Below are 27,964 nucleotides of genomic sequence, written 5' to 3'. Positions count from 1 at the left end.
TTATCTTTCAACAGGAAGAGGAGGACTTGTGGAAGGACAGGGATCTAACCAAGACACGCACACACACACACACACACACTGCAAGTACTGTACGAATATAGAGTTAGGAATGATATTCCTGCTCAGCCGTTGAACACTGAGAGAAACAAGATATTAACGCAGCAATGTACAGCGAAATGGTCCATGACAATAGTAAAATAAAGCAACTAAAAACATTTATTGAGTCCAACAAAAGAGGCGTCTTTACCTATGCAGATTGTTTCAGTTGAGTTTTTTTTAACGGGCATAAATAGATAAATCTTTACAGTAAAAAAAAAAAAAGTCAGAAAAATGATTCTACTTATTGTATCCTATCTTGTTGTTAGGTAACCACCTCAGTACAGTACATTTTAGACACGTAGGGACTTAAGTTGCAATGCTTTAATGTGGGAAAGATATCCAATGTGTCATGAGTTAGCGTGTGATTTCATCCACATCCTTTATTTCATACAATAACAGGGATCATAATGAAATTAGTCAGTGTTATGCAATAGGAACAAGAGAAAAGAAGACTTTGTTTGCTTGAAGTTAATCTGGATATAGTTTCCCCGAACACATTCAAGTCCAGCATTAGCCGTGAACAGATCACATTATTATCTCAATGCATCACATAAAGCTTCACCTCGTGCATGTAGAGAACTGTCGTGCACGCTTGTGTTTGTTTCATGGTGCTGATGTTCTGTTTTTGTATTTCTGCACGTGTGTCTTGTAGTTGATGGGTTGGAGAAATCATCATCGCTGGCCAGCTGTGACGTGGTGGTGGACAGCGCCACCAATACCCAGAATGCCCCTCCAACACGTCAGCAACGAGGCAAGCTGTCGTCAATAGGAAAACTGTTCAAACCCTGGAAGTGGAGGAAGAAGAAGACCAGCGACAAGTTCCAGGATCTCTCCAAAGGTAGGACGTCTTGCGTGTGCGTGTGTGTGTTGAGTGAGGATTCGCTCTCATCAGTCAAGTGTCTATACAACGTCATGTCTTGCATTTTTGGACTTGTGCTAAACAGAGGAGCTTTAAAAGGAAAAGAGTGAACGGGTTTGTTTGTAGCTCTCACTGATTCATTCCTGAAGTGTTGGCTGGGAAATAAAAAGGGACAGAAGTAAATACAAAAAGCTCTTTTTCTTCATGGCTGCCAGGTCTATGTACATATTAAAATGTTTGAACCCAGCTATTTAAACCATTTACTTGGAAGGGAAAACAAATATGGACATTGAAATTGAAATCTAACATTGTTTTGGAGCCGCAATTGTCTGGCTTGTTCAGTCTTTCTGTTTTATGGAGTGTACAAAACCTCGCTTTCTAGTGAGAGAAAAACAGCAGCAGTTCTGACTTAGTTACTCATCTTTGACTCTATATACGTGGCGCTGACACATGCCATTTAGCAAAAAGAAGAGGAAAGTGGCTGTTGTGCAATGCGTTTGTAGAATTCTGTGTAAATCGTTTGCTATAGCTAAAAAGACAAGATAAAGGCCTTCATCTTATTGATCTTTCAGTTCTGGAGAGAAAAATCTCCACCAGACAAACAAGGGAGGAGCTCATCAAGAAAGGAGTTCTCATCCTTGACCAAGGTCTGTCTGATCATTCTTTCACATGTTTCTTCGTCATTTACACTTGAAGTTCAGCTCCTTCAAACGTGATGACATTTGCCTGTTGCCAGTAAAAGCAAAACCCAAAAGTCTGACCTCTGCTTCCGAGCAACTGAACACCTCTGGAAAGCAGAGGTTTTCGTTAAGCTGGTAACTATTGTTTATCTCCTTTTAGATGAAACGATCAGCAGTGAGAATCTGAATGGGCACGCCACATCTAGTGTGACATCAGAGGAGGTCAAAGTTGACATTGAGTCTCCAGAAACAGCGCTGGAGGAGCAGGCCACCGGGCCCGACAGCACTGAGGACAAAACAGGTAACTTTTGGATGAGTCACTGCATCTAACATGAGCTTTTGTCACACCAGGGCTAGTTGGTGTCCTTAACTTTCTGATCTCTGTACTAGTTGACACTTCAGCCCTGGAATAGTAGTTTCTCACTTGTATAGTATAGCTGAAATGATAATTAACTTTGTTGAGGCGTTTGTCTTGTTCTTGAATTTGACAAACTTCCATTTTCAAAATTAGAAGTGGCTAATTGTTACTGTTAAGCTCAATTATCACAGTGACAACACTTTGGATTGAGCGTAAATTATACAATTTGAAAGCCACAAAAGAAATAATGAGATTGGCACAATTTTATGTGCCAATCTATGTGTACGTGCGACAATTGTACACTTAGAAGGAAAAAAAATAAGAACAGAAGAGGTTCTTTCTCTCCAGTTTCATCATGAATAACCATGATTTGTTTTACGCTTCAAGCAGAAAGAAATATTTTATGGTCCAAGTGTCTAATTTTTGTTTTGGAAAATGGAGATATTCTGTATCCACAGTGGTATTAATGTGTCCAGTAGAGAACAAAGATAATGATTTATATGCTCAAACTAACACAGCTTCTTTTAGATGTGTGTTGCTTTGAAGTCTTTCCCTCTCGGTCATTTGTACCAGCTGCAGTTTTCTGGCTGGCATTAAATCCTCTGTGGGATCTCTGACGGGGTCTCATGTGTTCAGATAGACATCCCCATTGTACCGGCCTGCAGCAGGCGTTCACAGTCTGAACAGAGCAGCAGCCGTCTCCTAATGCCTCCCTCGCCCTCAGGAGACCGGCCGCCGTTCTTCTGTCTGATGCTGCCTAAGTGTTGTGCTGTTCTCATCTCAACCCTGTTAGCATTGAACTTAGAGCCATTTCTTCGTTCATTTGTCAATAATCAGAGAGGCACACGCAACAAACAAATACAGCAGCAGAACACGCATGCCTTCACATCGGAGGTTAATGGGTTTTTTAATCCTTCATATCCCAAGCCTTATACATCATTCATGTTGATACAATCTAAATAAAACCTGCCCAAGACTAACAGATCAAACGTCGTCTCTCATCAGCAGCATCTCTGTCCAACTCACCTCTTATCTATCAGTATCTCTTTCTTTGCTTTTCTCTCATGTCCATTTGTGCATCTGTTTGCACAAATGTGCATCTGCTCAGAAAGGTGCGATACTAAACCGCTCGCCCGGGCAAAGCAGGTGCGACCCCGGGACGTTCAAGCTAAAAAACAGCAGAGCCCCACTCTGCCCTCCTCTTCCAAACCGGCGGCCGGCACTGCAGCCACAACTAAGCAAAGAGACGGTGCTTCGGGGACTAAAAAGACTGCCAAAACCACAGGCAAGACAGGCTCATCCACTCAAGCTAAAGCTAACCCACGGAGCACTAACAACACTAGTCGCGGGATTGGTAAGTTCAGCTAGTTGGGACTGAAGCCAGTTTGCCTGTCAGTGTTCCTGCCTGCCTCCCTGCATGGAAAATGTACTTGCATCCTTGTTTGAAGGGAATGAAGACTCGCTATAAAGATGTCTGCACCTGTAAACCGTGGTGTCATGTTCTGGAAGAGTTAGTCGCCAAAATAGTAGCTGTCTCTCCCTCTTGATTGCGTCCTTTCCTAATTAGAAGAGATTTCCAGTGTTGTGAGTAACTGTTTGTGATATCTGTTTCTGAGAATGCAGAAGTGAAAATGTATTTTCTCAGCTCTGTAAACGCCCAATACAACTGTGTGTGTATGTGCACATTTATTTGTGTGTGTGCGTGTGCGAGAGCACATGAGTGTGACTGAGGTCCGACAATCTCGTGGTTTTGATTGAAGGCATGATCATCTCCCTTTATCCCTTCATCCAGTGTGTGTGTGTGTGTGTGTGTGTGTGTGTGTGTATACTGTATTAACTTACAGCATGGTGGAACATGTGATGTTCATGCAGTCTTTTCTGGAGGCCTCTGTGTAATTTATTTTAAGTTATTGGCGAAGTGGGACAAAAGTTGTTTTCTTGGTGTTTTAATAACATGTTCAGTACTTTCCTTTCCTCAGGCTTCCTTCAATACTGCTTCTGCCCAAGTCAGCTGGGACAAAAAGGAGCATTTACTATATTTCCCCCATAGACCTTTTTTTCTTAATAAAAATCATATTAACTGTACATTTATAAAACACATTGAAAATATTTTTTACTGCAAAAAAAGATTCCTAAATCTAAGTTGGACTAAATACTAGTATAAGACAAAGAATCTGTATAGATAGGACAGGATTCACACCTACAGAAGATTGAGAGTTTTCGTTTCTGTAACCTGTGTGTCTTCTGTGGGAGGAAATTGGAGCATCTTGAGGAAAGAAAAAGTCTAATATTTCTCTTCTATCTTTCCCTTGTTCCTGTTTCTCCTCAGCCAAATCCTCCCATCCAAAGAAGACAGGATTCACAGCAAAAAATACCTCCACCTCTCGTTTCCGTGCATCTAAGGATGCTTTAGCACAGACGGAGGCAACCGATGCAAGGACGAACCGGAAATCAAACACTCCCACCTCTTCCTCCGTACCTCAAAAGGCCCCCGTAGAGACTCCGAGCCAGCCAGGGGAGTTCAAATCCTCTCTCCTTTCTTCAAACACTTCATCTAAAGCCTCAGGCAATGACACAGAGGGAACTCATGCTGCTTCTCAACCTGCTCCAGAGCCTAAATCTGCTCCCAATGCCTCCATTGCTGGGGAGGAGACCCACAAGGGTATGGGTCCTGGACCCGCCATCCAGTCTCCCCATATCAACACCGCTACAGAGGACACTTCCTTCACAGTGGGAGAGACGGGCAGCGGCTCACAGGGGGAGAAACGGGGGAGAACGGGAGGGGAGGGTGGAGAAGAAGAGAAGAAGAAAGGAGAAACGGAGTCTGCTGCGGAGAACAGCCCGAGGTGAAAATGTAGTAAGGACATGAGAGGTGGTGAAACATTCCTCATGTTTGTTATACTTCCAGAGAACATCTCTACACAGTAGTCTTACTGTCGTCACATGATACATGCTAAAAATAAGGATGGCTGACAATATATCTATATTTTTAATTCATTGAGTTCAATAAAATCTGTAAATAACATTTACAGATCTCAGGATTTGTCCCATTTCAACAAACATGTGTGCTTTTATTCAATTTGTATTAATTTATTGAAGCGAGACGTGATGGGTGACAATAGACCAGACAGAACTTACTACATTTGGTGACATGACAGGATAAAAATAAATAGGCAAATAATGAAAGTTAGATTTTGTGGTGTATGTGTGTGTGTTAGCGATGCTGCAGTGCAGTGTGTGTGTGTGTGTGTGTGTGTGTGTGTGTGTGTGTGTGTGTGTGTGTGTGTGTGTGTGTGTGTGTGTGTGTGTGTGTGTGTGGGGTGTAGAGGAGCAATTGGAGGTGTGAGGTGGAGACAGAATAGAGATGGAGAAGAAGAGGAAGAGGGAAAAAAAAGAAAGAGAGGGAGTAATAATTACAGTGAGCTCACGCTGTCTTGTTATTGTTTCCTGCAGGTCTGCAGAGGCCCAATCTGAGAGGCCACAGGGCCTCAGCGTGAACACTGAGCGGGCCATGGTGACGGTGATCCCCGATAGGCCGAGATACAGCCAAACCAGCGACTCTGACTCTGACGGACCAATCCTGTACCGAGAGGAGGAGGAAGACGAGGAGGAAGACGAGTACACAACCAGTACGGGATTAATTGTGTACTCCTAGAACTCGTACGGACATTTCAGAGAAGCTCCTCGTGACCACACTTCGTTAACTTTGACGTGTTGGTATTTCGTATGAGGCCTTGTGTGAGGTTTCATGAAGGATATTCTATTTATTTTGTAAACGCTGTTAAAAATGCCGGAAGGAACAAGCAGCTCTAGGATTTTATTTACATTTGACACAGAGATGCATGTTCCTCAGAGTACACTGAGTCACCAGTTCATTAGGTTACTCTTGTAGTTTCACACAGTCTGTACATTCCAACAAGTCATGGTCATTAGCACCTGCAGTTTGTGGTATGTATCAAGCTGACCTCTGTTTTAAGTGTCACTTAGGGTTCGGTTGAGCTTAGGAAAAGAACAAACAAACCATAATGACTTAAAGGGTGTCATGATAGTTGATGCTAAGCATGTCAGCTCTAGAATAACCCAAACGGCTGACATCGTTAGCTATAGGCTGATCTTTGGACCGTCGGTGGACACAAACAAGCCGCCATTACTGCGGTGGCATCTCAGTTGTCCATGCAGGCGGTTAAGAAGCCTGTGACTAGTTCTCACTGTTGTGTCTTTGTTCCAGGCGCTCTGGCCATGAAGATCCGCCGACGAGACACCCTGAACATCAAGCTACGGAACCGTCCCAGCAAGAGAGAGCTGGAGGAGAAAAACATTCTGCCGAAGAGCTCTGAGACGGAGAGACATGAGCAACGCCAAAAGATAGGCTCCAAACTAGTCAGGTACACACACACCTACACACAGCATGCTGTGAAAATGTAGCAAGCTGTGAATTTTCATAGTAGATCAGCAGGGAAACAACAGAGACTGTTTAATTTGTTGTGTAGTTGTGGGCGGTGTGCTGGTACAAATGATGCACTTTAAAACTCTGTCTTTAAGTTTAGTTTGGCTTTTTCTACCAGATGAGGCAGAACGGCTGGTGACAAACAGCCTTTGGATTAACAACAAGAAAAGTGTGTGAAATAAAAAATAGTTTCAAACAAACAATGCAATGTATAAAAAAAGATATATATTTTAAATGTGCCACGTTTCGATCTAACGGAGATCTTCGATATTAAAAAGGTCTCCATCAACGAGCAGTACGTAGACACAAATACGTTCATTACTCAGGTGATTGTGATCTGCATGATTGAGAGTCAGTCTACTCGCAAGTTGGTCCAATCAGAGCAGAGCTGAACAAATAGAAACATTAAGATCAATATTGAATAAGCATATATATTAAGTATAACATCAAATCAAATATTTTACATCACAAAAAAAAAAAATCCTAGAAACTACTAGATGTAGAAAAAAAACATTAAAATGTAGAAAAGTAGAAGTACATTGGTAAAATAATAGTAGAAAATAGTAATATATTATTTGCCAAAAAAGAAAAGAAATTGTCAGGAATACAGCCAAGTTCATCTTAGCAATAGGCCAGAATTTGTGTTAACGCCTACATGTTAAATACAATACCGAAGAGGTTGATGAGAAAAAATGAAAACTACTATATTAAAAAATACAAAAAAGTCATATACTACTTGTCCAAAAATATATATAATATTTTCGGGATACAAAGTTATAAAAAAACAAAAAAGAAATCACAAATGTTTGTCTTAAGTCAGTGTAATGTTGTTCAGTCTCGTGTGCTCCTCGTAGAAGAAGTATGTGAACCCAGTTTTGTCTTTTCAGGCGCCTGAGCCAAAGACCCTCCACAGAGGAGCTGGAGCAGAGAAACATCCTCAAGCGTAAGTTCATGAAATATCTATTAAACTGAGCGGTGATGCTGTGCAACTTGAAATGAACTGTCTAACATATATATCTGAGCAAGAAATATGGATGTTCCAGGTTGAACCAGGTGTTGCCAGGTACAATATGACTTGTGTGTCTCATTAATCAGATAGTTGAGACAGAATATGGCCGTGTAAGCTACGAGTTACATTGTGCGCAATACACACACTACACGTAAATATCAAATATTGTTTGTGTGTCATGCTACAAAGCAGGCCTGAAATCATCTGCTGGAGGGTTTGCTGGATCACTTTTTGTGCCAATTTCAGAGACTTAAAAGAAGCATTTAAGCTTAAAGATATCTGAACAGTATTTCTGATCAAGTTCATTCATTTGTTAATACAGTTGTTCCATAAAATACTTTGAAATATACAACAGCTGTTTAACTGCCAGGATGAACCTTCGGCTTCACGGCTGGCTGGTGTAGTGATACAGATCTGCCGACGTAAAGAGGGCTGAAGGGCACGTGTTTACCTTTTGTACCCAGATTGTACAACCAGTTGGTTCGCAACTTCAGTGCTTGGCGTCCATCTGGAGGTGTTGTTACTTGTAAGTGTCGCGGTTTACAGTGTAACGCACAGCCTGCGTCCCTCCGATGTGTACAGCATGAAGAACAAGATGACGGATATTTATTGCGTAACTTTTAATTTCGGAAGAAACACCGAAAGCAAAAAGCAGTTCTGCTCACTTGTTCTGATTATGGGACAGAAGGTGAGATAGTTATTTCAGTCTCTGATACTATACACACACTCCGGCCACTTTATTAGGTACATCTTTAATTCTTCATGACATGGATTCGTTCATGGAGCTCCAGCAGGGGAACAACATTGCTCAGGGATTTAGGTCCATATTGATCATGCAGTTGTTGCAGATTTGTCGGCTGCACATCCATGATGCAAATCTCCTGTCCCACCACCACCATCGTCTGCACACCTCGGTTGTAACAAGTGATTTTTACTGTTGCCTTTCTATCCGCTCAAAGCAGTCGCCCATTCTCCTCTGGCATCAACAAGGCCTCTTGACCAGAGATCTGCAGCTCACTGGATGTTTTTTTTCTTATTTGGACCATTCTCTGTCAACCCAAGATATGTGTATGTGTTTAAATCACAAAGCAGGTCGTCTGGCAACAACCATGCCAAGTTCAAAGTCACTTGAATCAAATTTCTTCCCCATTCTGATGCTTGATTAGTCTACATGCCCAAATGCATTTAGTGAGTGAGTGTGCTACATATATTATACATCCATAAAGACGCCACAAGAGAGAATGCATTACATATTCAACTCGCATGTTACATTCTTTCTCTCGAAGAAATCAAAGGATATAGGTTCTGTTTATGTTAAGGCAATCACACTGCTTCACAGCCATGGACACATTTTAATATGGCAAATCAAATCTTGCTTTTTATAAATAGAAGCAGAAGCTTGTTGCAGACACAGTAGTTGTGAAATGACTCTGTTGGCTTTTTGCACGCAGAAAAGAATGAAGCAGAGGAGCAAGAAGCTAAGCAAGAGTTAAAAAGGAGACTCTCCAGAAAGGTACTGTAAACACCAACCACACACACACACACACACACACACACACACACACACACACACACACACACACACACACACACACACAAGAGAGAACAGATAGGACACAGTGAGTCTATATTTAGCTGCTAATATGTTTTGCTCCACTTATGATTCACATTAGGAGGCAGAAAATATGCTTTTTTTGGAGATATCAGCCCATCTAGTGGACACAGATGGAACTGAGACTTTCAGTCTCTAGTTCTTGTGATTAAAGAAAACATTTGCTTCCAAGAAACCTTTAAAATAATAAATAGAGGGTGCAATAATAAAAGTATGCATAAGCATATCGCCATATACAGTATGTTAGACTTATAACTTAAGACTAAAAAGGACCATTCTTGAACTTTGATGTTTATAGTCTAATTTCTCTCTTTCTTCCTGTGTGTGTTTGTGTTTGTGTGTGTGTGTACGTGTAGCTGAGTGTGAGGCCTACGGTGGCAGAGCTCGTCGAGCGCAGGATTCTGTGTTTTAACGAGTACGTGGAGGTAACGGACGCCAAAGACTATGACCGGCGGGCAGACAAACCCTGGACACGGCTTACTCCCGCTGATAAGGTGCTACAGCTAATACGCTGCATTGTCAAATCTTGACTATTTGTTTCTTATTGTTTGACTATTTTTTTTTTCTTTATTATGTTATCAATTCATCCAGCTGTTGCTAGTTGGTTTACATACTTTATAAATGTGTAACATTACGTTTTATATCGGCATGAACATGTGAGTGAACTGCAGGTGGTTAAAGGATGTCAAAGTACACCACATGGCCAAAAGTAGGAGGCCACCTGAACGTTACACCCATATGTGATTGTCGACTGTGTTATTCCAAAACCTTGAGCAGTGATCTGATGACATAACAGCCTCCTCTCTTCTGTGGAGGCTGTTGTTCCACCTGATGAAATTCACCTCAGCTTACATGAAGTGAGATGATACATGTGTCGATACACAAAGAATATAAAGGCAGGCATGCAGCAGATCTGTACAAATTTAAACCCTTGGGGATCACTGGAGGGCAGTTTCTATGTCCAGCCTGCCCTCTGCTGTTGATGTTTAATACTGCACAACATAGAGAAATCCCAGACCGTCGACCTCCTGAGCGCTGAACCCTCACCGACTTTAATCTGCATCAACTGCAGCAACAGGACTCCATGTTACCAGATCCTTTTTCATATATAGTTTGATAAAACTAACTTTCTGAATACAATAATCTTTTATATAATTTTTATGTTGTTTGACAACAGCAGACAAAAATATATCAACATAATCCCCAGGGAACAAAGAACAATGCACATGTTTGCTGCTGTGTATATTATTCATGTGTACATTGTTCTTGCCAGCACATTACAGCATTACATTATGAATTGTGGATAGTTCCCTGAAGCAAAGTCTGCACCTACATATTTATGTAAAGTACTCACAAATAGCTCAAAAGGTCCAATGGGATTAGAGTAGAAAACACAGCTGTGTAATAACTGTGTTTTGATGTCGAATGTGTGTTTGGGGAACAGGTGGCCTTGTCCTGCTAGTTGCATTTTTATGAGATTTATTTGTGTGTGTGTGTTTGTGTGTGTGTGTTTTCTGCCCCTCAGGCTGCTATCCGTAAGGAGCTGAATGAGTTTAAGAGCCGAGAGATGGAGGTTCATGAAGACAGTAAACAGTTCACCAGGTACTCGAGCGGTCAATGACCACCATTTAGTCCACCCGGACGATAACTCACACTTCATTAGTGATTCATCCCCATGAATCCTGCAGTTTACGAGTTCACATCGATCAATATTTGTATTACTGTGATCCTCCAGAGCCGTTTCCACCAACATTAACTAAAGCCATGATCTAAGCACCTGGGTCGACTCCAGTTCCTTAGCCGAGATCTGCGTGACTTGGCTTCATATTGTATCGCTGTACAGAGCGCAGAGAGATCAGTTGAAAATGTCAATTTATATTGCAATTTCAGAAAAAAAGTGTAATCTCAACACTATTAACCGTGAATCCTTTACCTGTTTATATTCTTATGACCCATACTGTTAACCTGATTTTGGCATTGTATATGTTGTATATATTTTGGATTTGCACCTTATTGTTATTGTTATCCAAGACTTTTATATATGCATGTTTTATGTTTGCACTTAATTGCAACTGCTACACAGCAATTTCCCTCTGGATAGATAAAGTTTTATCTTTTTGTATTCCGGCATAATTTATGACACTAAAAGCAGTCGTAAATCCTCAGCACAAAAACACTCCAAAAACATCATTACACCAGACCATTTTCTATTTTCAAGGCATCTATGAATTCATTTTTGTTAGGGTAAGGATGTTTGAGTGTTTTTGTACCTGGTGAAGATCCATTTTGGATCAAAACTGGGCAGCAGTAGGTGATCGAATGCACATCATTTTTGTATGTGGTTTAGGGCTGTCACTTTAAAAAAAAAATCAAGTTGGAACAAATGAGAACTAACAACCCACTGCAATGTAACCCTAAACTACGTTATCTGATTGATTTGTAGATATTACATTCATATTGTGCATGTGTGTGTTGTATTTTCACACTTGTGTGTTTGTATTTCCAGATTCCATCGGCCCTAAGCGCTCTCACTGCCAGCTGGACGTCAGCACCACAAGCTCTCCGGTCCACAGCTCCCAGCAGTCCCCCCGGCCCTCCAGACCCTCAGACCCTCAGTACACAGCTCAGTCCATTTTGCTTTGGGATCCTCTTGCAACTGATGATATACATTCCTGTCAATAGTGACAGTAACAAATGTGTCTTAAGGCCTTGACCATCCATGGACACCAGTGAAACTTTTGCACATATCTATAGTCAGAACATTGGTGTGCATAGCGCTCCGATTAGATTATTTATTGCAGATGGCCAGAACATGCTGGTATGTGATGCTCTTTTTGTTGTTTTGGTTCACTTCATCACAGAGAGGCTCCAGGGAGGGAAAAATTGGGCAAATTTACCTTCTTAGTATAGTGAATGTGGCTCAGCTGTACTCAAGAGTTTGTGTACTTGCCAAGGTATGCCTTGTTACTAACTACCAAATGTCCATATATGGGCATCCTCCTAGAACAGGAAATGGCAGCCATTGGATGGTTGTGTGCTGGTGTCAGTGCCTATGTCATAGATCAGAGGGGAGGAGAGGCAGTTTGTTCTGCTCCGATGTACCTCTCGGAGTTGAAATACTGCAGTTCAGTTTTAGACATATTTAAAGTATATTGCCACTAGAGGGCATTATGACATTAGAGTTATAGTCTGTGAGGATGAAGATGTGAATGTAGATGAAGAATAATCTGCAAGTGTTGTATTTATAAATGCTGAAGCCTCGAGATCGGTGGGCACCCGAGGCTGTTAACAGTGAAGTGCAATGGGAATCACTCCAATTCTAGACAATTCTAATCCCTCGGCACTCCCGATGATACATGATGACCATGCACCATCATATACTGTGTCTTATGTTGAGTTATTAAGTGCAAACCTCTGTTCACAAAGTGCGGGACTTGCTGTTTCGAGGATCTACTTTTTCAAGCTTTGACTTCACTAATTTGGTGTCAAAGAAAAAGCTGATATTTGATTCTATGTTGGTCTTTTGTGTGGCGGACTTCCTGTGATAAATGGCGAACAGGCACTGAGAGTTTCCCCACTGAAGCAATCAACAGTCCTCTTGAAAAAGTCGAGAAGTACTTTATTTTCCATTTTCCTTGAACGTGCTTTTGCGATTGAATCTGTCAGCCTATGACAGATACGCAAGGAGAGACCTGCTGACAAGTGGTCCTTATACATTTTGCCCTAACATGCACCTTAAATCCAGTGGTAAAGATCTGTTTTTATCAACACACAGTTTGATTTGATGTAAGGCATGTAAAGCAGAAGTAATATATTGATATGTGTTATAGTAATCTAAGCAGACATAAGGGAGGGTATGAAGCAGCACAATGTATTTCTTGGAAATATGTTCAGACTTTGGATTTATGGTTTCTCAGCAACGTGGCTGAGGCGGTTTAGTTTTATGGATCTCTAGTGTTCACCTTCGGAGCATTTTCTTCTTTGAAGTGCTCCAATACTCAAGATATATGTTAATGCAAACGTAAAGGGGATCAATTAATAATGCTTTGTTTTTGCGTGAATGCCAGAATGTCTTGCTGAGATATCAGAAAAAGAAAAGTCAAGAGGCGAAATGTGGAAGGACTGATTTGCAGACAGAGAACCTGAACTTATAACATGCTCTCGACTATATAATACAACTGATATACGAAGCCGGGACAGAAATAAACCAAAACTTGGCCTAGATGTTCAAATAAGAATTAAGCAAAAACGTTCATATAAGAATTAAACAAAAACATGTTTTTCATCCCTGCACATTTGGACTATAGCGGAGATGTTGGCTGACAAGTGGTTGACAAATTGAGCTTGAGTCCAAAGGCTTGTGTTCTCATAATAGACCTCCAACCTCAACAACACTCGTCATTCTTACAAATAATGAAAAAGATCAATTTATTCTTTCTGCTTCTGAATGTGAATGAGCTTGTAACATGAAATAATGTACAGTGATGGAAAAGAACCAAGAGTATTCATTCATGCGAATGTCTATCATGCTATATATATTGATTATTTTGTACACATACATGTATATCGAGCATGTGCATATATTGAATTCAATTTTACTACAAATATGACCCAATAGAATGTTTTAAACTCGTACTTTTAGTTGTCTTATTTGCCCCAGACAATAGGAAAGAGATGAAGAGTTCAGAACATGTGTAAGTGCTGTTTCTAGGCAGCATGTTAAAAACAGTATGTTGAATAACTGCCACGTCTTAACCAAACCTACCTGTTACCTAAACAGACCATGGACAAGCCAGTATACAGGAAGTTATCAATCAATATCTTATTTTGTATTCTGGTCCACCTTCACTTTAGCTGAAGTCGGGTGCAATGCAGTAGATATTTCATGGATGTAGACTCCGTTTAAAAACAATTTATAAACCTTTCTGGACTTCACTTTTGATTTATTTCTTCCGATGACCGTAGGTCACCTTGCACAAACTATAAAACGAAAAAACAGGATGTGACTTGAAATTTTATTTGGTTCAGGCACAGGATATAATCCAGATGCATTTTATAAGGGAGCAAACAGGATTCGGTCTATAAAGGTGAACATAATGATCAAAGTCTAACTTCATTTTAGATACACAAATATAAAGTGTTGGTGGAACAGCTGTGCTCATACATATGCTGCTTGCATCTCTGTAGAAAAGACAAGTTAATCTTAAAGACAAGTAACATTTATTTGAACCGAGCCTATTTAGCATTTATAAGCAGTATATAGTTGATGAGTAAATGTTTATATAGGTTTAAGCAGATAAAAAGACATTTAAAGCAGCTATAACCAAATAAGTGAGTCCAGCTCATTGTTTAACAGTCCGGTCCACAACGTTACTGTTTTGGCTCCCACTGCTCTCATGGTGTCATTTCTGCCACAACAGGATACTATATACTACCTGCTCAGCAACAACCGCAGACAGACACAGTAAGCGACTAGCTGGTGAACGTAGTGGGGCATTTAAGACTAAAGAGACACAGCTATTTCCTTCAGGAGTTGGTGGAGACCAAAAACAGAGCTAAAAGAGAGTAAATATTACATTTATATTTGCCATTTGGGCTCAAACATGACTCCAAATGAAGGATGATGTTACTCCGTAACTGCTGAATTTGTAAATACGTCGATGTTTGCCATATCAACTGAAAAGTTGTTAATATGTAAAATATTATAACCTATTTCTTATCGTATACAATGTCTAGTTGACTTGATAACAAGTATTCAACACATTTATAAATGGTTTTAAACCTGTCTGGATGATTTTAAATGTGTAAATAGCTCATAGGTAAACAGCCATGAAATACTGTGCTATCAATCACTCATTAGCTGTTTATGCAACAATTATGATGCTAAATCGTAGAAGTTAGAATTGGTGACAAAGTACATTAATACACTTAAAAATGTCTTTATATTTGCTTCGAACTACATTATAGGTAGTGCGTTACGAACCTTTTATGAAGTGTTAATATACTGCTTATAAATAAATAAGTGGTGAAAATAAAAGTGTGACCTAATAAGATTACACTGTTTGTGTAAAACCAGGGTTAGAGCTTGTTGTCTATTTTAACACACAGCTGACTTTCTAATACTGAAACTACTTCAGGGAGTCCTGGTCTGGACTGTCATCACATCTATACCTTATTTTTTGTCCATAAAATCCATGTTGTAGTCCAGAATGAGGTGCAGGTGTTAAATTATGACCAGACAGTATTAATCACAAGGAGCGAGTCCTGTAAAAACGTTTACGGCTGCAGTCCGTGTCATCTCATCTGCTATGGAACTGTGAAATGAACACAATAAACCCAAAGAAAAGTTCCGATAACCCAACGCTCATTTCTTTGCATCGTTGAAGTATTAAACACACAATTCCTGCCATTATATTTCTTTTGAAAAAATCTCTAAAATTCCAGCTGAGTTGGTTTAAAGCATTCACAGACACTTTGACACTCGTGTTTCCCGGCTGCTGCTGTTAATTTGCAGCACTGGAGGCTTCCACCATGGAAATGAAAATGTTTACATTTGAGGAGGTCTGCTGTTGTAGTGGTGCTTGAGGCTTCCTTTATCACTTCCACAAACCCCCCCCCCCCCCCAAGTACAATCAAAAAGCCATAATCAGACTACTGCTGGTGACCCTAAAGCCTTTATTCTTCAACATGTAATTCACAGTCAGGTATCATGATAGGGATCACAAGTATCAGTCACAATATAAACCCTCCAGCTCTAAATGCGTTGATCTTTTTTTTTTTTTTTTTGTATTGATCTTTGAAGTCATAGGATGATGCCATATATATCCCCAAAACAGCTACTGTTACGTCCAAACTGTGTACATTGTTTTTGTATATAAAGAATCATGGGAAAACCTCTATTTTGTCATCTTGTTTTTTCTCGTCATATGATCAGTAAATACTTTAATCACTTAAGGAAAAATAGGCTTGAGCTTATTACACAGGAATGTATAAATAAAAGTGTGTCAGCAGTAATATGGATGCAAACAGGTAGAGTCCTGAGTATTGTGATTTGTTTTTATAGATTCAGATAAAACATTTGCACGTGCCCAACAAGCCTGTAAGAAAAAAAAGTTTTTTTAAATACATTACATCATTCCTTTCAGATCTCCTGAAATAATTAAAAGCTGCACCAATTTTTTTTATTCCCACTAATGTCACAAGGATGGAGAAATCTACAGCCTATCTTAACATTTAATTGTGGGGCAATTAGTGCCAATTAAGCCTTTCAATGATATTATTCTTTTTTTAAATGAAGAAAGCCTTTTAATGCAGCTTGTCTCTTCACCTTCCGTGTGCCCTGAATTTGAATAATTGTCGAGGATGACAGCGTAATAACTCTTTAGCAAATATGCATTGAACCTCGCTGTGCTTTTTGGCTCTCACCGAGATTCTGGGTTACAAAAGGCCAAACTAATCTGCTAAAAGTGGTCCAGACTGAAATATCTTAACAACTGTCGGATGGATTTTATTATACTATATTCATCCCGGTAAGGGGGAAATTTGTCTCTGCATTTGACCCATCCCTAGGGAGCAGTGGGCTGCCCATGGCAGGCGCCCGGGGAGCAGTTAGAGGTTCAGTGTCTTGCTCGGGTACACTTCGGCACAGGACACGTAGCAGCCAAGGATCGAACTGCCGACCTCGCGGTTACCGGTAATATGTATAAACGTTCATTGTGCCCAGAGAATGAATCCTAATGACTTTAGTGATCCTCTGAACTTTCTTCCTGTGCCATCACGGCATCTACATTTGTAGTTTTGAGTGAGATGTCTCAACAACTATTAGATGGATTGCTATGAAATTTGGACATTCATGCCCGCTCATGATGAATTGTAACAACATTCACCATCACATCAATGTTTTTATTCAATCACTTAATTTATTGCTAAATACCTGTAAAACTAATGACATTCCCATCAACCTCAGCTGTGCTTTGTATCAAGTGCAAATTAGCAAAGGTTAGCATGAAGCTATGATTATGAACATCGGCATGTTGGCATTGTGAGCATATGTTAGCGTTGATCTTAAAGCCTCACAGAGCTGCTGCAGACACTTGTGTTAATGTCTAGTCTTTCTCTCTTTTCGTCAAATCCACATTGATGTGATTAAAGTAATGTATCACTGTATACTGAAGTTAAAATAAGAGCATCAACACTGACAAATTTGGTAGTCTGTTAATATTTCTCTACCCGTCTTATCACACTTGTGGCTCAGTTGCAAGGAACTCTGATAAAATAAATCAATCACTTTTTTTTCATGTCTTAATACAAATCTGTTCAGAGCTCGACCTCAGTGACAGGAAAGGTGTGAATTATAGTCTTTAATTTGCTTGTGATGTACGGCCTCTTGTCGACTTTGCTGCTCCCTTGCACTCTGATAGACAGTGGTGATAATCGATTTTATAGAGCAAAGCAGGACAGCTAGGAGAGCTAGATAACTGGAGCAGCTGGTGCTTATACCTGGAAGATGTCCTCCTGGACCACAGTGATCATAAACCTCCTGCTCTGTCACAGACAGACACTTCTCTCACCTCACCACATCCACTCCGTAAATCCTCAGCTTAATCTTAAACTTTAACGTCTTTTTTACAAAAAAAAACTAAAACTAAGTTTGCTTTTAATTCCCTTAGCTCAGAACTGTCATGAAAAGGTAATTGTTCTGTAAGAAGTGAGGGTGACAACCTTAAACAGGATTTCTCACTGCGCAAAACTGCTTCTGAGAGACTGCTCAGACGAAACACAAAGTATTTCATCATAAAGACCCAGCATACATACGCTTACGTCTTGTGAGGGCCGTTATTCCATCTCTGTTTGCATTTAATAAGAGAAGACCACGCCAGGCACGCTCTCCAGCATTCTTCACAGAAAATATTCATGTTCTCTCCCCCGCTGAAGAGTCATTATCCGTGTGTTTTATCTTGGATGTTGCCACTCTACTGGTAAGCCTATCTGAGTAGTAGAGATGGAGAGAGAAAGTGGAAAAAACGGAGGAGGGGGTGACGTTTGAAGGAGGAGGTGTGAGCGGTAAAGAAGAAGAGAGTGGAGGAGAACAATAATGGATAAAACAGGAGAGTGGAAGAAAAGGGCAAAGATAATTGGATTGTGGGAGCATTCATATTTGACGAGGGTGAATGTGCTTCCTTGACCTTTTCACCGCCTGACTGAGGTCCTGTGTAATCAGAGAGCCAAACGTGACGCTCACATCAGCGTGAACACATATAGGGCGAGTAGTTATTGGAAGATGTCACTCACTGTATTAGGCACCTTTTAAAAATGCAAACATGCAATGATGTCATTGAACTTTCCAGTCTAGCTTTCAGAGAAGGACATGTAGGAACACAATTAATCGCCTCACTAAAAAGGCACCGCAGGGTCCTGAGTGGCCACAGAGGTGAGGTGATAATGAACTGCCATGTGAGATTAGATCGATGCAGTGGGTGTTGAACTGTGAGAGGTTTAAGCAGGCCTGTACTTACTAACCTCAGTACCAGCGAGATGGGTCCTCACGAGCGGGGGAAAAAAAAAGTTTGTACAGTTAAACTGCTTCAAGTGGAGCTGAACTTCATCTCTCTGTAGGTTTCAGCTTGAGTACCTCTGGAAATTAGGAAAACAGTGTGGGTGAGGAAAAAGTTCTGCAGATCCAAAATGATTATTCATTTAAAAATATACCAAATTAAATGACAATAGTCTTTGAGTCATTTCATTCATACTCACAAATGTCAACCTCATGGTGGTGGTGGGGAAAAGTCAGGGGATTACCGTTAGGATTCATCCTCTGGGAACCATGAACGACTGTACAAGATTTCATGGCAATCTATCCGATAGTTGTGTTGAATCAATCTGGACCGAAGTGACACAAAATCTTAAATTATGGGCTACCTATGCAGAAGGGGATCAATTATCACACCTAATTCTTAATTTGGGTCATTACCCTGCAAGCACTAAGTTGAAAATATACAAAGAAGACAATTGTTTGTGTGTGTGCTAAGCCAAATTTTGGTGGTTCCAGTTTGGTCTCAGAATATAATAAAGCTCAGCTGCTGTGCTTTTGTTTGAGTTAAATGTTTTTTGGATATAGATTAACAACCTCAAACCAGATGGTATGAAATGAAACAACATGGGAGTTAATTAAATATTTCTAGCATGCATTAAGAGAAAACAAGACATTTTTCTTTCACAAATATCAGGGTCTCTCCATCAGGCCTTAGTGGGGTATTCAATACCTTTATCACCTCATATGTGATCAGTTTTTCCTGCAAATATAACATGTGTATTATGAGTGTCCTTGTACTTTAAAAGTCTTATAGTGTGTTTGTTGGCAGGCAGGACATAGTATTTCTAGTCATTGTGAAGGTCTCCAGAAGGAAAAAAACAAGATGTTTTACATACACTGGTCTTTCCCTTTGCTGAATGAAAAAAACTATAAAGAACATTTCTTATGTTAGCACAGTATTATTTCACATACCGAAAAAAATGTTGTGATGATTAAACTTTTTTCAAGGCGAAAAATGGAGGTGTGGGGAGATATAAAAGTCATCCTGATCAGCCCATTTCATCATTTCTCCTGTCTGCTGGGGATTTTCTCAGTAGATTAACACAGCATTTTCACTTTCTTCTTTAGAGAAAACATTGTAAATTAAAAAAGCTGTGCAGAGGAGGTCTCTCTCGGAGTGCTTTACCTACAACGTGGGTATGGAAGCTGCATTTGAGAGTCTATGATCAAAGTACACGCACCTGCAAGCCTTATTCCCATTAAAAAGTCCATCTCCACTAATGTAGCTGGAAACTGTAAGGCAGACGTCTATTTATGTGCTCAGAGCACATAAATGTGTGTGTGCGTGCGTGCGTGATGGCACACCGACAGACCTCACGCGGCTTTCATGCCTGACTTGGCAGCGCCGTCTTCACGATTCTCACAGTGAGGACAGATGGCAAGGACTTACCCCACTAAGTAACCCTCCAACACACACACACACACACACACAGCCAGACGTGATGTGCAACATAAGAACTTCCTTGGAACCCACTGATGTCTCTCAATCCAACAAATGAGTCATGCATAGCATCCTCTGTGTGTGATTTTGGCTGGCAGCGTGCTTTGATAAATCACCTGAAGTCAGCAAGTCAAACCTCAACGCCTGCTGCTTGTTTCCAGTCACACGTCTCACTTTGCCTGCTGCCAACAAAAGCCTTAATTGTACCGACTGCAACTTCAAGCATCTAGGCCTACTCTACATCAAACATCCTGAGGCGATTTGCATTGTGACATCATTTTCTCATGGCTGGTGGCATATTAAACCGACACTCCTGATCAAAGGCACTGATTCAAAGTCAACACAGGAATAATTTCCTTAATGTCTGCTGTGTTTCATGGCAGTTTCTAAGCTGTTGCAGCCGCTTCAGAAGTAAATATGCACTTTGAAATCGAATTGCTATCACTTGCTTTTCAGGTGTGCAAATAAACCAGACAACGCAATTAGTAGCTTCATTAACCACACAAATCATATATGAATATCAGCCACCTCGTCAAATCAAGTTATTTGATTTTTTTCCCTTGACTTGAAGGATAAACTGTTTTCCATTAAATAGACGATACACGTTAAACACGTAGCAATGTCTAACTTTACTCGGCAATCAGACGTAACGACACAGTGTCGTCAGGATGTGTGGGTAAGTCACGCACAGCTGGTCTGTGTGCACTCAAATGTGTGGGTGGATGATTGGGTACGTTTGTGTGTGTGCGCCTAAATGTGGTGCATATACGCGTGAGACTGTGTGGGTGGACAACAGTTCGTTGAATCTGCGAGGCCAAACAAGGGAAATTCTCTGCTGAAACGTACCTCTGTGCAGTATACACAGATGCAGCTGATACGCTTCACCCGTGTTAGAGGTTGTTAATGTTCTAGCCTGCAAGTTTATATTTTCTAAACTGAAATCAAGTTTGTTATAAAATATAGATGTCGATGCAAAAATTCAACTTCATAGACGTGCATGTATCAAATGACCTTTTATCAATACAATTGTGCACTGCTCTTGAGCTTCAAAACAAGAAATTGTTTTCTACAGTCCCAGTCTGAGACTTTTAAGTCCTATTTCAAATTAACTTTTGAGTACTCTGCACATGCACACACACACTTACATATATATCATTTTTATACCTATATCAATTGTTTATGGTAACCAAATGTTTCCTTGTTTCCCCATTTCTATTCAGTTAATTTATTTGAGCCTATGCACATGTTGAAGCTTCATTTAATAAGTTATTAAATATTCCTTTTCTTCTCTTCTGTGGGATGGAATAAATCCAATATTGAATGCATACAATACACCCAATTTGTTCTAATGGCACGGATATAATTTACAGATAGATGGTGAATTAAATGAAACATTTGAGTACGGTGAGTGAGAGAAATTCAAATGCCTGAGTGGTCACTGAGCAACTTAATGAGTATGAAGATGTTGTGAATCAAACTAACTGAACATGGAAAACATGTGTGCTGCACCACCACCATATATTCCAATTGAGGGAAGGCATCTTAGAAGAATAGTGTTCATCTCTTCTATTGCATGACAGGAATCTACCTTTGTCACATATCTGTATGTAGAGATGACTACATTTTAAACGGTAACACGTGAATTTTAATTAAATCAAAACAGAAATTTCAACACAGAACACAGCTCCATTAGTCAATACAATATTCAACAGATGGAAGTACACCACCGTCTTTTCCATCATCTCTTCTAAAAACTGTTTAGAACGTTTCTTACTTTACTTTCTTTAACATTTGTAGTAAAAAAAGAAAAGCACAAACATCGTGTAAAAACCTCCACAGCTCACTCCAGTGTAATTTATGCATCATCAGGTTTGTCTAATGGGGGTCCACATGGTTGGAGCATCTTCTCCATCAGGTTGAAGCGGACTCTGGCTTTGCTCTCGTTCTCAGCGACGGAGAAGTAGTTGAGCAGGTCAAAATGTCCCATGTAGGAGCAGTAAGAGTCTCTGTGCTGGTTGACCAGCCATTCCCACTTGCTCGTGTCGGCGTGTCCTGTACCGATGTACTTAGACTGAAGATGCTCCAGTTGACTGTGGATGTTGTATCTATCGGTCATTCTCGCTGAGATGAGGGTCCCAGAGGCTCTAGACAAAAGTCAGATGCAATATCAGTTTATAAATTCATGCTGAGGCAAACTGATTGAATGTTAGCATTGTAAGCGACTGTAAAGGCTAACTTTACATATCTGGCTCACGTTAGTTATTGTAACATTAACCACTTTCTGTGTGCTTGAGCTAGCTACGTGCTCAAATTAAAGTAAATAACTCCCTCGCTTTGAGCCATATCACAATGGCTAACGGTTAGAATGCTAACGTTATTCTATTATTAATAATGTTACGTTAGCATAACAGGACAGCTCAGTCATTATAAAGTCAACTACTCTCTATGTGTTTGACATAGTTACTTGCATAAAACCATAAAATATAAAACCATAAAATATAAATAAAATCGGTCCATTGCTTCGAATTGCTTTCTACTGCTTTTACAAAGCAGCAGCTAGCATGCTAACGTTGCTTTCAATGGCTTTCTGGCTAACAGTAATGTGGAGTTAGCTAATGCTAGCTAAATACAAGTATCCTCGAACCGTCAATTAAAACTGCTTTTTTAGCTACATATGTGTTTCTAAGTGATCATGTAGCTTTCAAATGCAAAATAGACTTACTTGATAGAATGTGAGGAGTTTAGAGCGAAGGCTGAAGATGTAAATAATCTTTCGGTGCGTTCGGGGTTCGTCGCAATGCAATGAAACGATGACTTCCGGTTGGTTTCCCGTTTACAACGAACCGGGGAGAAACAACGCCTATGACTCTTTAGTTCCTCTTCTCCAATTCCTAACAAAATGTGCTTTAATGACCATGACGGTTAAGTACAGTGTTGCCTAACCATGTTGTACATGGTTTAATAATAAGAGATAAGAGAGATAACGTAATGGTGAGAACCACAGAGGAAAAAAGCTAACCTTAAAATAACAGATTTTGAACACACAAGAAATGCTGTTTTGCTGTTACAATGTCCCTTCCCCCCCACCACATGCAAGTCTTTCTAGCAGGTATACTGTTTATCATGTTCATCTTGCTTTAACGTGTAGCATGTTATTATTTCCTATTTTGCAATAAACACAAAGCTGTGTCTTGTGTTTTTTTTTCTTAAGTGAACTACTACATTGTAATATTTCTATTGGTGCTATAATTATGGGCAGAGTTGTTGTTCATCTTAATTACAGAGTAGCCTACTTATAGAGTGCACTCATCCCTGAAGCTTTAATGACAAGACAAGAAAGGTGCACATTTTTGTTAAGGTTATCTGGTATGTTTTATTGTAGCAAAGCTAATTCCCAACTCAGTCACCCGATGGGAGCACTTTGGACAATTACCTGACTCTTGCACAGGTCGTTTTATTTTTTTTATTTCAAATAAATTAGTTGTTTCTCATTACAAACAGCAGTGGAGGGAGACCAAGAGGAAGAAAAATGCAATATTCCTAGTAATGTGTAGCGGTAGTGGTGTCCTCAGCAGATAACATCCACTGGGTCAGACTACCATAACAAGATATGGTACATAAACCCCTCATACATTAAAAAATTCTAACATTTTGCTGCCTTTACCCAGGAACATTACTGCTTTTGTTCCCACTAGAGCCATGGTGAAAGATTTACAGCTTTCTTCCCCCTAGCTCTCGTTGTGGCAATATGCACATGGAAAATTGACTCTGGCTTCTGTTCCCACAAGGAGGATATCTGCCTGAACATTTACAAGTTATGGTGCACGGGGGAAAGGTATTGTTCATAGATGTTGGCGGCACTGTTTGTTGTTTTTTTGTGTGTCCAGCCAGCGATTAATAGAAATAACTAAAAATCCAGAAAGAATCAACAAAGTTTGCCGTGATAATGGATCAATATTAAAAGCAAAGTAAGGTACAACGATGCAGTCAGAGGTTAATTTCCACTGACATGCGAAAAGCTAGGCATTCAAGTCGTTGGAAGAAGTTTAGATATAGAAAAATCTCCCATCATAACACAATCACATCACTGAGGTTCACTTTCATGTGTGATTACAGCATACTCTATTCAGTTAGGTCCCATGAGGACTGCTGCTCATATTGATTGTCTGTATAGCTCACCCGCTCTGGAGAAAAATACCCAAGGATAGTAATTCGGTATGAAGGATAACAGTGATAAGAAAGGAAGGTCCATTTATCACACTGCACCATGGAGCTCTACAGGGATAGAGATTACATTTCTGATCACATCCTGCTAGCAACCGCTGGGAGTGAGGTCAAAGACATCTTATCAACTGTGGTGACAATGGTATATTGTTCTTATGTCATTACAGAGAAAAAAGCAGGGGTGCCCAGAGGATCTTGTGAGCCTTAATTTGTTCCCATTCCTTTATGTTTGTGGTATATTGTAGTGCCATGTATTTGGTCTTTATGGGTAAAATAGGAGTGGTTTATGGTTTGAGGGATAAAACCAGACTGTATCTCCAGTCCCTTGGCATAAGAGAAGCTAAATGCACAATGCGGGCAGCAGACAGGAAAAGATGTGGGATTCGCATCGAACTGAGAATAAAGACACAATTATATGTGTGTCATTAGTCTTCTGAAATCTACTTGAAGGAGGAGAAATTACATTGAAAGGGGTTGAATGAGATGTGCTGTTCCATTATGCTTAACAGGATTATTATTGAGTCCATTGTTATTTTGTTCTCATTATTGGGGAAAAGACTTGGGAAATATTAAAGTGTTAAAGTAAGAGTAGTCCAAACCGCCAGCCCCACTTACAGTACAGAACCTTTAAGCAGAGCTTCAAAAGACCTTTTCAGTGGAAAGTGGGATGTTATGGTGAACCAGGTGTGGAGTGTGTCTTTGTAGACGGTATTAGAACTACTCTGTACAATGCCCCTGATGAAGAGCCTTTTAGGAAGGTATACCTAACTGCTCCAATGCCTGAAAGATGCTCTGGCAGAAAAGGACGGTATGTTGTGTATGAAGGATCACTCGTGGAGACCAAGCGGCAACCTTCAGGGCTTAAAAATGAAGCTAATGCGTTGTGTCTAAAAACTGTAGTTCATCAATGAAGCTGGCTCCAAAAGTGAGTCAATCCCTGTAGACCCCGAGGTTAAAATGACCAGCAAAAATAAACATGTTTACAGCCTGCTACAAACAGTTTTGGTCTCTATAGCTAATAGGGGTGAAAATCTTATATAACTCACCCTTTTAAATGATATTAAGGCTTAAAGTAAGGCATAATTAGGGTATGGCTGCTTTGAGTGACAGACGGGTGTCGTCACAGCCGCTAGCCGCTATCATGGCTGTGATTGTGATTTTGGTGCTTTTTTGAGAATATTGGACAAATTACGTGTCTTGCTGTGGTGTTGAAAGTACTAACAGAACGGCCAAGCAGTCAGTGCTCCAGTTTTTCAGTGAGGGAAAATGCACAGTGCATGCTCCCATCACATGGGCAGCCCACACTACTACCAACACTACTGTCTGCTTTCATGTAAGTTTTGATTGTATTACTGGAGTGAGAATATTTTGTATTTTTTATAATATTTCAATCAACCGGCAGTTAGTAGCCGGAAGACAAGTACACAGTTCATAACTTGTTAATACAATCTGCTCATTTTTGCTATAGCTAATTGTTACCATTTGGGATTTAGTTTGATTAAGTTTTATTCCCATGATTTGTTAATTCCTTGCCCGAGACATAGGATATTCAGTGTAAATAGTTTTATAGTTCTTTGTTTTTGTACTCCTGCCAGATAGATGTAGTCTTTTGTCACTTTTGGGGAGCTACATCTATGGTAAAGTAATAGTCCCAGGGGCATAATCAAACTTTGATAGCCAGCCTTTTAGTGAGCAGACTTGGGAGCTGCAAAGCACTAGCTGGAGGAAAAGGTAATGAAATCAGATGGATGGATGGGAATAGTGCCTGACTGGATGGCTCCGGTGCCCCACAGTCCTCCTAAATGATGGCTTCGAAAAAAATGGAGTCAGCAATACTTCCAGTGATTTAAACAAACTCCCTAAAATGGAGCCATTCTCAATTTCCAGGTGTCAGAGGTAGATAGAGAGGAGAAGTAAAAACAAACTACACCCTAGGGTTGTTACAGCGATGGCTGCTTAGTCGAAGGACAAACTGAGGAGGTTCATCGGTCAGCTTTCAAACCGCCGGCTTTTGCTGGGTGGCTGGTTCATTGGCAGACGAACTAATGAGGTGAATGGCAGCTTTAAAGGTCTCAGTGGTCATTTGCTTTCTGGTACATTATCTCGACCAACTGACTGGTTTGTTTTTCTGGCTTGTTTTCTGTCTGTTTTCTCCGGACAATGCAGGACTTTCATTTCCCCACCACACCTGAGATTCTCTCTACCGCATCCACTTCTCATCCTCCTGGTCTGCTGTGAACCACACTGGCAAGATGCAGTGTTGGTCAGATGATGGCATCCGGTTAGCCATTCAGCTAGGTGTGAAATAGCCTGAGCACACTGCTGCTCTATGACAGTGCTGAGTTCCAGGGGTATCAATGCTGGGGGGACTTCAATTGGATTTGACACAGTTCTGAACATATAATCTCACTCCTTCTTGCCTTTCATGTCTATCGCCTGTTAAAAAACTCATTATTTTGTCCATTGGTCACGTGCTACGCTCAGTCAAGAGCCGGTTCACTCAAGGCTTTGGTTGTGACCTGAGAAAATCCACAAGCAGGGTGCAAAGATAAACTACGACTCTTTCTGGCCTTTGGCTTCTCCCCTGGAGCCTTCGGAGCAGTGCGTGACTTTCTCAAATAAATAGGAATCGCATTTCCTGTAAGGAGAGATGCAGCGCTGAATCTCATTATTTAGCCCATGCCAGTTGCCCATACCGTGATATTCTACAGACTATATGACACTCAAACCATTTTAAAACATGATGACAGGATGTACAAAACATGCACTTTTAATCAATAATGTTCGATCAAAAATATTTACACAGTCAACATATGCAGAATCATAATGAGATAATTAACCTGATCAAATATGAACCATTTTAAATAAAACAGTAACAGAATGTGTGCATTTGTTATCAAGTTCTCAGTTGTTTCCTGTATGCAAACAGCAGAGTAAATAAATTAGCCATAGTATCACATTTCTGTCAGTTAAAAAAAAAATATATATATATATATATGTTTTTTGATCTTTGATACAAACAAAGGCTTTGAAATATGAGGTAATCTAACTTTAGTGTGGTTGATTAGCTAAGGTTTGGTTGATTAGCTTTCCGAACAGACAAGGGCAGCCTCCCAACGTCACGTCTGAACGAGAGCATTGTCTCTGCAGAAAGAGGGGACATTCAACGCCACTTGATAATAATCGCTATGACAGGAGCAATCATGCTGCCAACTCCAATAACATATTGCCTGGCTCCCCGACAGGATGGAGTTGAAGGCATGTACGCAGACATACGTACATGCAGCGATGCGCCCACGCCCTCCTGATACCGAGCTGGGGACGTTTTCTCACACAGCACCTCGTGCACTCTGCACATGCATGCGTGCACATTGAATCCTCACAGATTGTCTGGGTTGATAATGTCTACGCATTGAGCACATTTGTATTTTAGCTGATATCTGAAGTTAAATTCTGCGACAACGACTCAAAGTTTTCTCATGTTCGGAAATCACTTTTTTTTTATTGATCACAGAATCAAAGCTTACTTGCAATAAAGGCAGCCCAGTGTGAAATATGAAAATGGTGTGAAAACAGGTTTCAGTCCATTTCATGCCCTCTTTCACTTCCCCTCAACACTTGGTAATACGTAGGCACCATATGT

General features: G+C 40.3%; 2 protein-coding genes across 5 annotated transcripts in view; one reads left to right on the top strand and one right to left on the bottom strand.

The window, feature by feature from the left end:
• Window positions 1-15,961, top strand: part of phactr2 (phosphatase and actin regulator 2) — a 37,830-nt gene extending 21,869 nt beyond the window's left edge. For 3 of the 4 annotated variants that reach the window (XM_031876945.1, XM_031876965.1, XM_031876955.1), the window contains exons 2-13: window positions 752-937; window positions 1,531-1,605; window positions 1,799-1,939; window positions 3,105-3,350; window positions 4,326-4,842; window positions 5,450-5,625; window positions 6,225-6,381; window positions 7,331-7,386; window positions 8,904-8,965; window positions 9,421-9,558; window positions 10,590-10,666; window positions 11,571-15,961. In XM_031876945.1, coding sequence (XP_031732805.1) covers window positions 752-937; window positions 1,531-1,605; window positions 1,799-1,939; window positions 3,105-3,350; window positions 4,326-4,842; window positions 5,450-5,625; window positions 6,225-6,381; window positions 7,331-7,386; window positions 8,904-8,965; window positions 9,421-9,558; window positions 10,590-10,666; window positions 11,571-11,586 — 1,847 coding nt within the window. In that variant the 3' untranslated portion in view covers window positions 11,587-15,961. The remainder of the gene's footprint in view (window positions 1-751; window positions 938-1,530; window positions 1,606-1,798; window positions 1,940-3,104; window positions 3,351-4,325; window positions 4,843-5,449; window positions 5,626-6,224; window positions 6,382-7,330; window positions 7,387-8,903; window positions 8,966-9,420; window positions 9,559-10,589; window positions 10,667-11,570) is intronic. The other variant, XM_031876975.1, reaches the window with a different exon arrangement.
• A 5,763-nt stretch (window positions 15,962-21,724) lies between these two features.
• Window positions 21,725-22,945, bottom strand: sf3b5 (splicing factor 3b, subunit 5). The gene is made up of 2 exons (XM_031879607.1): window positions 22,820-22,945; window positions 21,725-22,241 (listed from the first exon to the last, which is right to left on the bottom strand). Exon 2 carries the CDS (start codon window positions 22,211-22,213, stop codon window positions 21,953-21,955), a length of 261 nt encoding a protein of 86 aa, XP_031735467.1. The 5' UTR covers window positions 22,214-22,241; window positions 22,820-22,945; the 3' UTR covers window positions 21,725-21,952.
• Between the last annotated feature and the right edge of the window lie 5,019 nt (window positions 22,946-27,964).

The sequence above is a fragment of the Anarrhichthys ocellatus genome, unplaced genomic scaffold (assembly GCF_004355925.1).
Source record: "Anarrhichthys ocellatus isolate YVR2014 unplaced genomic scaffold, GSC_Weel_1.0 scaffold3, whole genome shotgun sequence".
Taxonomy (NCBI): Eukaryota; Metazoa; Chordata; class Actinopteri; order Perciformes; family Anarhichadidae; genus Anarrhichthys; species Anarrhichthys ocellatus.
This window is presented reverse-complemented; position numbering and strand designations above follow the sequence as displayed.

Coding starts and splice junctions, on each gene's coding strand:
- sf3b5 (XM_031879607.1), bottom strand. CDS start 22,213: ATGACCGATAGATACAACATCCACAGTCAACTGGAGCATCTTCAGTCT.